Source organism: Prionailurus viverrinus, chromosome D2 (assembly GCF_022837055.1).
Source record: "Prionailurus viverrinus isolate Anna chromosome D2, UM_Priviv_1.0, whole genome shotgun sequence".
Taxonomy (NCBI): Eukaryota; Metazoa; Chordata; class Mammalia; order Carnivora; family Felidae; genus Prionailurus; species Prionailurus viverrinus.
In genome coordinates, this window is record NC_062571.1 from 76,314,749 (window position 1) to 76,328,551 (window position 13,803).

A 13,803-nucleotide genomic window follows, 5' to 3' on the forward strand; every position below is an offset into this window, starting at 1 on the left:
TAAATTAATCTTAAAAGAAGAGTGGGGAAGGGCATCCTGGCCTGTCAAATCCAATCCCAGCTAATGAGTTGAACAAAGCTGGATGCAAGTATGAAGGAGCTGGAAACTTTGGGGACAAACTACCAGAAGGCAGCCAGGTCCGGGGGGATTCCCTTCCACAGTGGAGCTCTGGAGCTGTTTTGGTCTGGATCAGAGGTTCAGGGTATCCTGTTGGCTCCCTGGCTTTACCCCAACCGTGAACAACGTCTGTGAGCTGTGCTTCAAGTTGGAAATTTGATTCTGAGCCCCCTTTGGGAGGAACTGGATTCCTTCATAGTGGTGGACACTTGGGCTGTGCCACGTACATTCCTGATTCGGTTCCAAGTGTGCATAGGTCCGGTTTGTCAGCTGCTGGCCCCCAGGCGGACCCTGTGTGTAAGGAAGCGTCTCAGCCTCCCTCCTGCGGGCCTCTGGTCGCCTACTTTAGCTGGCCCTGACTCAGCTAGAGCAAAATGCAGTTACAGGCTCGCCTGTCAGAACCCAGGTCCCCACTACGAAGTCCTCGGAGGCTTTCTGGTACAGCATGCTAAGAGCTGCTGAGAGTTCCCCTATCCCTTTTACCACTTACATTTTCTGAGCAAAGCTTCTTTCCGTGCAGGTGCTCAGAAGGAAAAATAAGTAAGCATCGGAGGTTCCAGAGTGGAATTTTTCAATCATCTGAACATTGTTCTTGGCAAGGAATAATTTAAAACAAACAGCCGTTATGGGTTGCATTTTCAGACCAGTTAGAAATAGGAATATTCTCTGATCATCCCAGTCACTTCTTTTTTTCTGTTCCCAGTTATCTGTCTTGTGCTGAGTCGCTGAGGAGGATCCCTATTAGGCTTAACAGCGGTTAAATATTTGTCAAACGGTCTGTCACGAGCCTGGCAGCCAGAGGGAAGGGAAAAAGCATTAATGGAGAGCCGAGCTCCAGGCTGAGCCGGTGCTTACGTGGTCTAGACAGTTAAGAGATACGTGGGGCCCTGAAAAAAGAAAGAGAGAAGGGACGAAAGAAAAACATGTGCTTTTGGGTCCTGCATGCTTTGATTCTGTACTTGGATGTACAGAAAACGAAAGCTTCCGTTGAAAATAAGTGGTTTTTGGTGAGAAGCAGTGCTACACGTTGCAAATTGATTGTGCTCTTCTACTTAGATAAAAATGAAAATGCATGAGGTGTTTTGCTTTTTTTCTTCTTGACGATTAAAAGCCTCTACTTGGCTCCATGCAGAGACGGCCCTTGAAGATTTATATGAGGCACCTGTGTGGCATCGATTACAGGTCTTCAGGCTGCCAGAAGCAGCTACACTTGCCCGCGCACAAAATGCCAGCTCCCAAGAGGGACTTTTAAAAGACTCGACTGGGCGTCTCTGTGCCAGGCCTGGGTGGGACTCTTGGGTGAGGGTCTTTGAGTTTTACTAGACGACTTCCACTCCCTGATCACTATTGGAACGTCCGAGGCGGCTGAGCGAGCCCTGAGGTGATGGATAAGATGAGACCCTTTCCCTACCCGGGCCTCAGTTTCCCCACCTGGGAGGTGAGGGTGTCAGACTGGCTTTCCTCCAGGTTTTCTGCAGAGTAGACGGCCACGCTCTGCAACATGCCCTTTCTCCAGCTCTGACATTATTGCATTGTGAAGGGGGGCCATGTCAGTGCCGGAAAGGGGCTCCATTTCCAGTATGGCAGCTCCATTCGTTAACTTGACCCAGCACAGGGAGGAATTTGGAAACAGGTATGTTAGGACACAGCCAATGGCTAGCAAATTGATGAGTTAGGTCGTTAATGTATTCTATTCATTCACTCGTCGAATGTTCCTGCGCCACGGCTCCAGCCAGGCTCAGTGCCAGGTGCTGGGCTTTGCAGGGAACAAGGCAGCCTGGCCCTGCCTGCTCCAAGTTGGGTCTGGCCCTGCTTGGACTTCTGTCCTGTTGGCTTAAGGACTTGCCTCCGTGTAGGTCCAAGCCCAGGAATGTGCTATGAAATGCAGTTCCAACACCCTATTAAAAGCCAAGCATTTACTTGTAGACACCAAGGACTTTAAGACTTCTATCTTCAAGGAGCAAGGGATTTGTTTTGACAAAAGAAGTATAAACAGGATCCCAGTGAATAACTTTTCTCATGGCTGCTTCTGCTTCAATCAATCCTATATTTATTGGTGACCTCATAGTGTCCAGACTGTCCCAGACTCTACAGAGGATGCAAAGGGGGTGGCAGCGGAGAGAGAATTTATAGTTTGCGGCTCAGCCGAAGAGGCAAGGCCAACTCTGGGGATAAGAGCCCGAGGAATGAGACAGCACATAAGTTACGTGATCACAGGTGTGCTGCAGGCCTCTGAGCTGAAGGAGCTCAGAGCCAGGGAGGGGACAGCATACTTGGATCAGATGTTCTGGAGGAGGAGAGGAGAGAAGGCATTCCAAATCATACTCCTGTGCTGGCCCAGCCCGCGGCGTGTAACTGTCCAGCTGATAGCCGGCCGCTGAGCTGTCATGGCTTTTCCAGTACTTCGTGTGTGGAGGCTGGAGCTCCCAGGCTCAGCGTGCAGAGCAGCCCTGGGCCCGTGATCGTGGGACGACCCCTGGCCATAGGGAGGTCCGGGTTACAGGGGTGCCCCATTCCCCATGGACCCCCCAGAAGTTGCCAGATGGTGCCACCGGTGAGATCTCGCCCCACTTCTTAGGGTCTCGGGTCCTTGCCTGCTGCCGCTGTGGATCCCTAGAAGCTAAAAGTTCCAGAACAGTTGTCCCGCTACCAGGAAGAGCTGAGTTCAAATCCTGCCTCTGTCATTTGCTGCTCTGTGGCCTTGTGCTAATCCTTCTCTGTGCCTCTGTTGGCATCTAAAAATAGGTTGATCATAGCATCCTTTTCATAGGCCTATTAGGAGGACTGCAGGAAACAAGCATGTAACATGCCTAGCAAGGTGGTGCCTGGGATACAGCAAGCAGCCCGTTCATGTCAGCTATTATTGTTCCTACTATCATCGTTATACATCAGGTGGCAAAGTGGGGAAGCCGCTGCCTGGCCCAGAGGTCATCTCTTTCTGGAAACTAGCTCTGCCAAACACTCTAAAAGTCCATGTCTAGAATCCTCACCCCCTTGAGCTATAGCTCAGCCAAGCATGCTGAATGGAGACTGCAGCTTTCTCTGTGTTAGTTTCTGCAGAAACAACATGCCTCTCCCGTTTCTTGTCTGGAACATGGACATCGGGTGAACTCTGTGCCGTGAACATCTTCCCCACTCTAGCCCCTCGTGCGTCTGGGGCTGACTTAGGCAAGGACGGCTTGATGGGAGCTGTTGACGCGGTTTCACGTTTAATTGCCAAAAACCTGGATCGGGTTCCAGCGGGCCAAGCCCTCCGGGGAAACAGTTTAGGTGCGTCATGTGGCTGGTATTCTGGGAAGTCATAAGGTAGCGGCTAGAGGAAACCAGTTTACCTGCAAGAAGGCCCCGGGACCAGAGAATAACTGTCACCTGACATTCATTTTCTGCATCCCAAGAATGAGGACCTAGGAGCAGGTATTACAGAAAGGCAGGTTTGACCTCACAATAAGAATGGACTCTTAACATGATGTTGACAAAGGGCACTGGACACTCCGCAGGTAAAGCGCTTCCAGTTCCTGGAAGTGTACAAACTCAGGTCGGCTGAGTCTCCGATGGGGCTCATGGCAAGAGGATTATTGTAGCTGGGGCTCTTCAGACCCTGAGACGTCACGACTTTCAGGAGGTCATCAGTTGCTTCCACCTTCCCGGGCATTCATTTCTCAAGTGACCTTGGCCAGCACAGCTGTGAGCCTCACTGGGCCCTGGCCCCCGGCCCAGGAAGAAGCAGCTGCCTCTCTGTATAGAGGCTGCTATTTGCCTTGGCCCCTGCTTGCCCAGCCATTTCCTGGCCCCGCCCTGCCGTGGCTTTTGCTTCATGAGCTCATAGCTCCAGGTGAAGCCAGTCCCTGGGGCCCTGGATGGCGCAGCCCTGGAGGCTTCAGGGCCCCCACACCTCCCAGGCCAGCGCAGCTCACAGTAAGGGTGGGCCAGGCATCGCCATCCAAGAGTAAGCCAGAAAAGCCCTCGAGAGAGACTGAGGCACAGAGAGGGGGGAGTAACAACCCCCGGGCCTCATGGCAAAGTGTAGTGGGCTTTGATAGAAACCAGGGCTCCCGGCCCCCAGACAGCACCCTTCCTGGGCCTTCTGGACATTTTGCCTCTAAGCGTGTGCTTGCTCTGTTCCTGCGCCGGTCACAGTGCAGATGTGGGCGGGAAGGCAGCTTTGTGGGCTGTAGGCCCCCGAAGGTTGTGTGCTCTACTTGGAGTTCCGATGTTGGAGAAGGGCCCCATGCCCCATGGTGTCTCCATCCCCACGAGGCTCCTCACAGGAACTGCCAAATTGGGAGTTCATTTAAGCTCCGCTCATTCATCAGGCTCACTTTGTAGAAGGGGAAACCAAGGTCCAGGGACAATAATAATGGGTCTGAGGTCATAGAGGGGTCAGAGAAGGTGCTGGAGGCAAAGTCCAGTCCCCTGGCCCCATTCCTATGGCTCTGGCTGAGCTTTCCAGAAAGCAGGGTAGGGCAGGACCCCACGTTCAGGCCCACCTCACTTCTGGGGACTCTGGACCCACCCCGGTGTCCCCTCCGAGCATAGCACGCAGCCTTGCCTCGGCTCGGGCACCCTGAGCCCTTTTGTTTCTCTTGGACTGAGGCCCTGCTAGGAACGACTCTGTCCTCTAGTTCTACAGGGGGACCTTCATTTCTGACAGATCAACCACTGGGGGGTGTGTCGGGGGGGCAGGGTGTGGGCCTGAGACGTCTACTCCCCTGTTTGGCAGCCAGTGGCCTCCACGTCACATTGATTTGTTCATTCCCTGGTTCCATCTTTTGTCTGTTGACACATACACCTGCATTTCAGCTCCAGCCAGGCACTGCTCCAGGGGCTGGGGCTGAAATGTGAGCTCAGACCTTACAGTTAACACAGAGCCGGAATCACCCCGGGAGCTTTAAAAACCCCTGACGCATCTCCAGAGATTTGATGCAGTTGGCCCGGGCGTGGCCTGGGTATTTCAGTTCCTAAAACTGCCTGTATCTGCATGGAAATTTTTTTTTTCAAGGAGAAAAGAGCTGGTAGAAAGAATGCGACTGTAGAGAATAGCATCCTCAGGCTGGTTGTGGGCAGAGTGGGGCAAGGGAGGGCCTTGGGTCACAAGGGAGGGACAGCGTCCACCATTGGTGTTGCTGTCCCGGTGGCCAGCGCCACAGCAGGCCTGGCACCAGTCTCCAGAAGGTTGCATCGCAGGCCACTTGGGGTGAACACGGAGTGCCCAGAAGCACCTGCATGTGACCCGGGTCCTGCAACTAAAAGGGGGACATGTCTGGTGGTTACAGCTCCTTTGCTTCCAAGGGCCTTCTTGGTCTCAGTGATTTTGTAGCTGTGTTTTTAGAACAGGTGCTTTCCCCTCGTTTGCAAAAATACTGAAAATCTAGACACATAGAAAGAACCAGAGGTCACACACCGGCGTGTCTCCCGTTCTGCCGGGAGCTTTTCAGGAGCTACCACGGCTGATATACCGGGGGCCTTCCTGCTAATGTCCCTTGGTTTGCCACGCTCAGCTAGTGCTAGCGTGGAAGGAAGGCTTCCAGTCACAGAGCAGTGGGCTCACAGCATAGAAGAGGGCTCGGAGCACAGTGGTTCGGGACTCTCATCTGGTGGTGGCAGGTAGAGGAGCCGGGCCCGGAACCCGGGTCCCAGCTCGGCCCCCGACTCTTTCCAACGTGCCACCCTCATCCCAGCTACTGCCTGCACAGTGTCTCTGTCCACCTGGCTGCTCCCTGGGTCCACCTGCACCACCCACTCCTCCGCTCCCCCACCCAATTCTTGGTTTCATCACCACTGCAAGGGAATATCTAAATTGTTTGCTTTTCTTGGCCTTGAGGATACGGGAAAGGTCATTGCCTGACTCTGGGGCCCCATTATTGCCCAGAGGGCCCTGCGGCGACGGCATATGCTCTGTGTCCTGTCCAGCTCAGCCCCGGCTCTTTCCCAGACTCGCAGTAAAACTCGAGACCAGAATGAGGGGGACAAGAGGCCCAGGAAGATGGGGCTTGGCTTGGGTGTGTTTGTGTAATGTGCCATATGTCATTTTCTTTTCACATACAAACATCTCTGTTGAAGCAATAGGAACCCGCTCAGCTGACCAAATACCAAATGTTTCCCTTCTCTTCTCTTGCTCCTTCCCAGAGGTGGGCTGTGAGGAATTGCCGTGATCCGTGATGCTATCTTGCCTTTCAAACGTCAGAGAGCTTTTTCCTTAGAGCAAGCACTTGATTGTTTTTTCCAGCTTTGGCAGGAATTTTTAAGAGAAAGCTCTCTTCAAATCACTTTTCTGTTTATTGTTGTAGACCCGGGGAATGGCAAAGTGAAGGGCTCGTGGCCCCTGCCTAATCCACTCTCCTCACATCTGTTTTCCTAAATTACCTTAGGACACATCAGCGCCTCCCCACCCCCCGAAAAAAACCAAAAACCTAAAAACAAAGCCAACCCCCAAAACCTGGTATTTTGGAAAAAACAATGTTAAATAAAACAAAATGAAACAAAATGAAGTAATATAAACCTCCAGTTGGTAGAAAAATGGCTCCAGAAATCGCCTTTGGGGCTCCCCCCACCCTCCAACCCCTCATGTACAATAAACATGTGGTTTCATTTCCAAGGGCTCCGGTGTTAGCGTTTCCATTTCCTCAGGAAGCCGCCTTTCTTGCTCTTACTTCTGAAATGGAACGTGCATTTTCATTGGCCCAAGTTCAAGGAGCGCCTGGGGCAACAATGAAAACAGTCCCAAGCAGGTTTCAGTCAGCGACCCCCCCCCCCCCCCCAAGCTGTGACTTCTCCTTGCTCCCCATCCGTGAGGGACAGAGGCCAACTCTCCCAGCCGGGGGCAGAGGGTGGCGGCCTCGCTCACTTGGGTCTGTGGCCTTCTGAGGGGAGCCACGCTGTCCTTGCTGCCTGTGTTCTGGCCTTCAGTTGGGAAAATCTGGTTGCCCTCCAAGCATCCGCATACCACAGCTCTTAATTAAGAAAGTATGTTCCCATTTCATGTCACTCGAAAAGAATGAAAACAGTGACAGCATTTATTTATCTGCACTATCAATATCATTCCTGGTTCTGAGTCCACCGGGGGTTATGAGTCTTGAAGGAATTGACTGGGTTGTGAGAGCCTAACCTCGGCCATGTGCTGTGGGGACGTGTGGCTTCTCTCTGAGAGGGAGGCTCCAAGTGAGGCAGAGGAGGGCCGGCAGCGCCCTGGCCCCTGCCCTCTCCCAGCCGGGAGTCCACTGCTCAGCGACAGGAGGGGCGGCCTTTGCCTTCTTTGGTGTGATGTGGAGTCCAGTCCGCTTTCACTGGCTACCTCCCATTTTCTTTCTGAACCTTCCGAGAAGTAAAAGCCACCATTTCTTGAGTCTTCTAGAAGAGCTGCGATCTGTCTGAGGGGCGACTTTCATGTGGGACCTGCTAGGTGCTGACACCGGGCAGGGGCTCTCCCATCTTGCTAATCCCCCCGGGCGGCCTCGGCCTAACCCAGCGTGTCTGGGTGAGACGTGAGGCGGCTGGGCCCCTGTTAAGAGACTTGCCCGAGACGATAGAGCGAATAAGTCCATGCCGGCTGCTGGAACAGAACACCACAGACTGGGTATTTGAAACAACAGACATTTCTTTCTCACAGCTCTGGAGGCTGAGAGTCCAAAATCAAGGTGCCGGCAGGTTCGGTGTCTGCCGAGAGCTTGCTTTCTGGTTCACAAACGCACATCTGCTTGCTGTGTCCTCACATGGCAGAAGGGGTGAGGGAGCTCTCAGGAGTCTCTTTTGTAAGGGCACTGATACCGCTCTTGAGCGGGCTCCCTGCTCGCCACCCCATTGCCCAGCATCCCGTGCACTGTACTTGAATAATATGTGCTCTAATATGATCCGTGGTGGGACACTGAATCCATTCCAGTCTCCTTGGCCTTGGAGCCCAGCCCTTTCCTGGGCCCAGCCTGCCTTTGCAGCATATTATCTCCCACCACACTCCTGCGTGCACCTAGGGGCTGGTGAACCCAGCCTCTCCCTGGGGCACTCAGCCCTTTGATCAAGGACACAGCTCGCTGTCCTAGAGCTTATAAGGGGCCTAGAGCCTTCCCCATTTCTAGTCACCTTCCTCTAGATATGCTCCAGCCTGCCATATCCACTAGACCTCTGTTAACCACAGCGAAGGTCAGATGTCATGTCACACAGGCCACACCCCCATTCTTGGTCTCAACTGACCACCAGCTGTTAACGCTAAGCCCATTACTGGATCATTAACCAGCCAGTAAGTTTAAGATATGTTTCCTCCCACTCTTCCACACACACCCCCAGTTGTTGAATTCAAGAAGAGAGGCTTAAAGTTGAAGGAACCTTCTTGTATCAAAAATCAGGAGAGCTTGGATGACAGTTTGTTAAATGAAGGACCCACAAGAGTAAAGCTAGAATAATTAGATGATCGGTGGGTACTTTGGAATAGAGGAGCCCGATGCTCTCTCATAACTTGAATAACGATAGCATCTTTCTGGCTTGGAGGGAAGGGCCAATGAGACACATAGCCCAAAGCAGGATTTTCACTTTCTAGAAGAGTGGGCATGTGTGTGTGTGTGTGTGTGTGTGTGTGTGTGTGTGCAGCACGTGCATGCCTATGTGCATAACATCCCAGGGTTCTCTCAGCCTGAGAGATAGAGAGATTCAGAGACAGAGAGAGAAAGCTCTGCCCTTCTTTCCTGGAAGATCCTCCCCACCAAGCCCAACAGATCACACTTCGGAGGAGGGGTGTGGGCAGGGCCCTTGCAAGCTGGGTTTCAATGACAGGGAGGCTTCTGTGGAAACTGAGAAGAAAGGTCCCCTCTGCAGACGTATTACAGACCTCCCTGTGCTTCCAACTTGTATGGTCTGACTTTGCAGAAGCGACCAGCACCTTGGGTTTGCACTTGCCAATTTGCATCTCCTCCTGTCATTCTGATCAGTTTCCAAATTCATAGCCTCCCTTCTATGGCCTCCGTCTTTATTTCTGAAGGAACCACAAATGTTGCATTTTGATTTTGGTGGTGGTGGTGGCGATGCTTCCTCAGAAGATAAGCCCATTTATCTTTATAGAAGCCTGAGAAAAGAATCCAAATAGATGATTACTGATTCTTTTCTTTCTTTCCGGGCTTCCAGTGAGTGGCTTTCTTGCCTGGGATCCTCTGTACAGCTGGGAGAGGCATGGAACTGAGGTGCTGACAGCTTGTGTTGGAATCACATGGTGTTTACTGTGCTGCGAGTTTATAACAGTCTTGTTTCCATACTGACAGCAAACGCCATATGGAGAGAAAAAATCCTGTCAGATGAACCCTTAAGGAATCACAATATGGTACATGAAATCTCTTAATTGCTTTTGGAAATGGGGAGGGGCCCATCGTTCAAATCACATCAGCCATGCGGTTCTCTCTGCCATAACTGAATAAAACTGGAGTTTGACACAAGGTACTTTACTTCCATTCTGTCTGTGCTGGGGAGGTTCGGCTGATTGGGAAAGGATGAGGTAGCTTGCTTTCCTCACCTCGGTGGGGGGGATCAGGTTCAGTGGGAGGCAGTGAGAACGCAGGCTGTATCTACAGGGCATCATGCTAACAGGTGCAGGCCACAGACCTGTCACCCTCTTAGCTCCCTCCCTCCCAGATTCCCTGCTGTGGCTGATGATAACACTCATCTAACTTGACATTTTATTACTGTCACTTGGGATCTTGTCTGCTCACGCACACATTCCACCCTGTTCAACAGAATCCAAGCCCCCTGAGGGCTGGGATTGCATCCCGTTCCCTCCCCCCTGCCCCACATCAATTCTGGCACACATCGAGGTGGGTTAAATGTTTGTTGGAGTGGCCATTTGTGAACCATCTGTGCATGGAAAGGTAAGGGAGTTAAGGCAGCAGTCCAAGGCGAGTTTCATCCCCGAAACCACTTGACGAGGGATCAAGAGGGGGAACTTGGAAGGTGGCTATCTGTGTTGATCAAAGCATCCACTCAGGAGAGAATGAGAACTTTTTGAGTGCCTTACACAGTGTACTTAGAACTGGTGACTGCCCACAAAAACAGTTCCTGCCTTCAGCCAGTTTACCCATGAGAGGAGAAGTGGGCTGTAAAACTCTCCAGCCTGTATGCCTAGGCACTTGCTCTTTTGGTTGCCAGAGACACAAACCCAACACCAAGTTACTTCAACATTCTGTCGGGTAAATAAATGTGCAGGCACCAGGCTGGCCTCGGTGAGGCTGGCTTCACGGGCTCCTGAGATGTTCACACCACGGGGTTTCTTCCTTCGACATTCAGTCCTGCTTTCTCCCCTGCTTCATCCTCTGTGGGTTCTCACTGCCCAGTGGGAGAGACAATTATGGCAGCTCTTGGTGGACTGGTCCTAAGACCTCGGCATCCAAAGGAGAAGCAAGTGCCCTTCCTGTAACTTCTACAGGACTCCCACCAACTCAACTTCTATGCCTTGAACCACCATTCCGGCCTGGAGATAGAGAGCTCTGATTGGCTAGCACTGAGTCACATGTCTGTTTCTGAACCTATCACTGTGGCAGAAACAGGGACCTCTTATTGTTTAGGGCTGAGTCAGGTGCCGGTCCTTCATCCGGTCTTGTGTCTGGGAGATGAGGGCTCTGATTGGTTAGCCCAGGGTCATGTGCCCGTCGTGCGGCTCCCTTGGAACCCAGGGCTGGATTTTTGCAGACTCAGCGGAGATTCCTTGAAGGAATGGAGATGGAACAGACCAAAAACCCGACAAACACAATGATGACATGGTGTTTAGTAAGCACTTTCTATGTGTTATGCTCTGTTCTGAGTCTTTCCTATGCATTGTCTTAGTCCTCATGACAGTCCTAGAAGATAGGTATGACTACTATCCCCAGTTTACAGATGGAGAAACTGGGGTATAAAAGTGTTGGGGCGCCTGGGTGGCGCAGTCGGTTAAGCGTCCGACTTCAGCCAGGTCACGATCTCGCGGTCGGTGAGTTCGAGCCCCGCGTCGGGCTCTGGGCTGATGGCTCAGAGCCTGGAGCCTGTTTCCGATTCTGTGTCTCCCTCTCTCTCTGCCCCTCCCCCGTTCATGCTCTGTCTCTCTCTGTCCCAAAAAAAAATAAATGTTGAAAAAAAAATTTAAAAAAATAAATAAATAAAATAAAAGTGTTAAGTCAGTTGCCTCAGGGCACAGGCAGTGACTGGTGAGGCTGGGGTTTGAACGCAGGCAGTTTAGCTCCCGAGCCGGTGCTCACAGCCACCACTCTCCTTTCAAGTCAGAGCTTTACTTTCTGTAAAGCTCTTTGGGTGTAAAAGTGAGTTGATGGTTGCATGCATATCCTTATTGTGTTCCTGATGTCCAGAGGAACTCCCCCCCCCCAACCCCACCCCACCCTTGCTCCTCCTCTGCATTTGAGGAGGATACAGTCGTTCCTTCTGGTTTGCTCCTGAGGTCACCTGACTGTTTCTAGTGCAGCTGCACAATCAAAGATCCGGTGTTCAGTGCTTGAGAGGGCAGGAGGCACCGTGTCTCAGTCGGTCCTTTGAGCATCTTTCTGGTCAAAGAAATCACCTGTGGAGGCTTTGGCATCATTAAGGAAGAACCAGAAGATCCCCTCTCCCCATCTTACTTCCAACGTGTGCCTTTATTTTTCAGAGGAAGACTGAGGCCTAGAGAGCAAGTGAGTTGCTTAAAGTCACATAGCAGGTCATTGGCTCACACCCGGTCTCCAGGCATCCAGGCTTGGAGTGTTACACTACATTTCCTCTTTAGAACTCTCTTGGCTGCTGAGTGGCTGAGGGCTGGTCACTTCTCATTTCCATGCCTCTAGCTCCTCAGCTGGAAGATGCAGGGTTTTCATAATTTGAAATGCTTTTGATTATAAGTAATTTTGAAATCAGCTCATATATCAACTTTTCGGATGTGGTTTGAGCTGCAGGCATGGTTTGATCCAGAGATTCATGACACCGTGAGGACACGGTGGTGGGTGTCATTTTCCCAGCTCTGACCTCTTCTGTGCGTGAGCCTCATTATCACAACAACTTTCCTTGCAGGGTCAAGAACACGGCAAGTAGACCCTGGCCTCACCCCCATGCACCCCAACACCCAGAGGGAGAGAGAGCACTTCTGCTCGGTGTGCCCAGGCACAGTCTGTGGTCCACTCTGATCGGAACTGGCTTGGGTTACATGCCTGCCACCCTTATCCAGTCACTAACTGGGGAGTGTGACAGGGTGATCGGCCCCCCAGGGCGTGGAGGCATCATCCCCAGAACTGCTGGCATCTGGCATCAGGAAGGAGGAGTGAGCTAGGAACTAGAGTTTGGGTCATAACCGGTCCTTCCTCTACACCGCCCTTGTCCCCTCTGAGTCTGCACAGACTGGAGATAAATAAGGGGTCCTGAGAATTTGCCAGTCATCTTGCTCCATCCATCTGGGGCTCCGGATCCAGGTGTGGGTTGATTGGATGGCCCAGCCTGGCTCTCTCCTGCATCTCACCACATTCTTTTTTTTCCCCCTCTGTTTCCAGACAGAGATTACTGCAGTTTATGTGACAAGCAGCCAATTGGGAGGCTGCTTTTCCGGCAGTTCTGCGAAACCAGGCCCGGGCTGGAGTGTTACATTCAGTTCCTGGACTCAGTGGTAAGTCCCTGCTCCCGGGGAGGCCCTGTGGTCCTCTGTGACCAGTGATTGTGTTTGCCCAAAGGAGAAGATAGGCCACATCATTTATAAGGGTGAGAATGAAATTGTTGCTCAAGAGATGTCCAGCGCAGACTTTGAGAGTACTGACTTGTCTGCAAGTCTGCACCTGCTGGGTGACCACGGGTGACCCACCTTCCTCTGTGGGCCTCGGTGACTGCTGCTTTAAAGTGAAGCCCTGTCGGTTCTCTGATTCTGGGATCCTGGGTTAGTATACCAGGTAGTGCCTGAGGAACTTGGATGACACCCCAAGATGACGCTTGGATTCCATGACCCCTTCTCTTGGCTGAAAACCCATTTTCTAAAAGTCCAAAGCTTGTGTTTGTGTACCTGTTTACTGTCTACTTCTCTGCTAGAATGCAAGCTCCCTGAGGCCAGGACCTGAGATTCGTAGGGCACAGGGCCTGGCACCTATAGGCATTAAGTGAACTTTTGTGGGATGAACATATGTTGGTCATTTCAAGCCAATCTGACAGTTGCTGGCTCCAGCGGCTGCTGGCATGTGTAGCTATGTTTGATACCATATGGAGACTTTCTTCAGATTTCCTAGTCATTGGTTTAACAAACGGTGCTTGATCTGCATGGGCTTTTAGGACAGGGTGTAGGAATGAGCAGGAATTTCTCAGCACTTGTGCAGGAAGGCCTCTCACCTCAGCCTGGAAGACCGCCCTTTGGGTGTCTATCCAAGGAAGGTGGACAGTGGGTGGGAGGGCAAGGAATGGAGACCAGTCATGTAAGGAGTGGGGTATTTCCAGGCTCCCGAGAGACCGCTGTTTTCTAGCGGCCCTAATGCCACCCTTGGCTGCGGCCATCCTGCCCTCTGTCTCGGTTTGGGGGACAGCGCTGTGGGGCCCAAGTTTCTGTGTCTGCTTCAGGGTCTCAATGTGGATCTGTAGATTTGCAAGCCAAATTGCCCACTGAGCGTCTCCACCAAAAGTCGCCTTTCCCCAGATCCCCAAAGCTACCAGGCCTGACATGTTCCCTACTCCAGTGACCAGCACCCATAGTCACCCAAGCCTGAAATCTTTGCAATGTCCTTGACC

The 13,803-nt window shown here is 52.0% G+C and overlaps 1 protein-coding gene across 1 annotated transcript in view; it reads left to right on the plus strand.

Moving 5' to 3' along the window:
- Positions 1-13,803, plus strand: part of GRK5 (G protein-coupled receptor kinase 5) — a 217,268-nt gene that overhangs the window by 133,475 nt on the left and 69,990 nt on the right. The window contains exon 3 of the mRNA XM_047824946.1: positions 12,591-12,703. Coding sequence (XP_047680902.1) covers positions 12,591-12,703 — 113 coding nt within the window. The remainder of the gene's footprint in view (positions 1-12,590; positions 12,704-13,803) is intronic.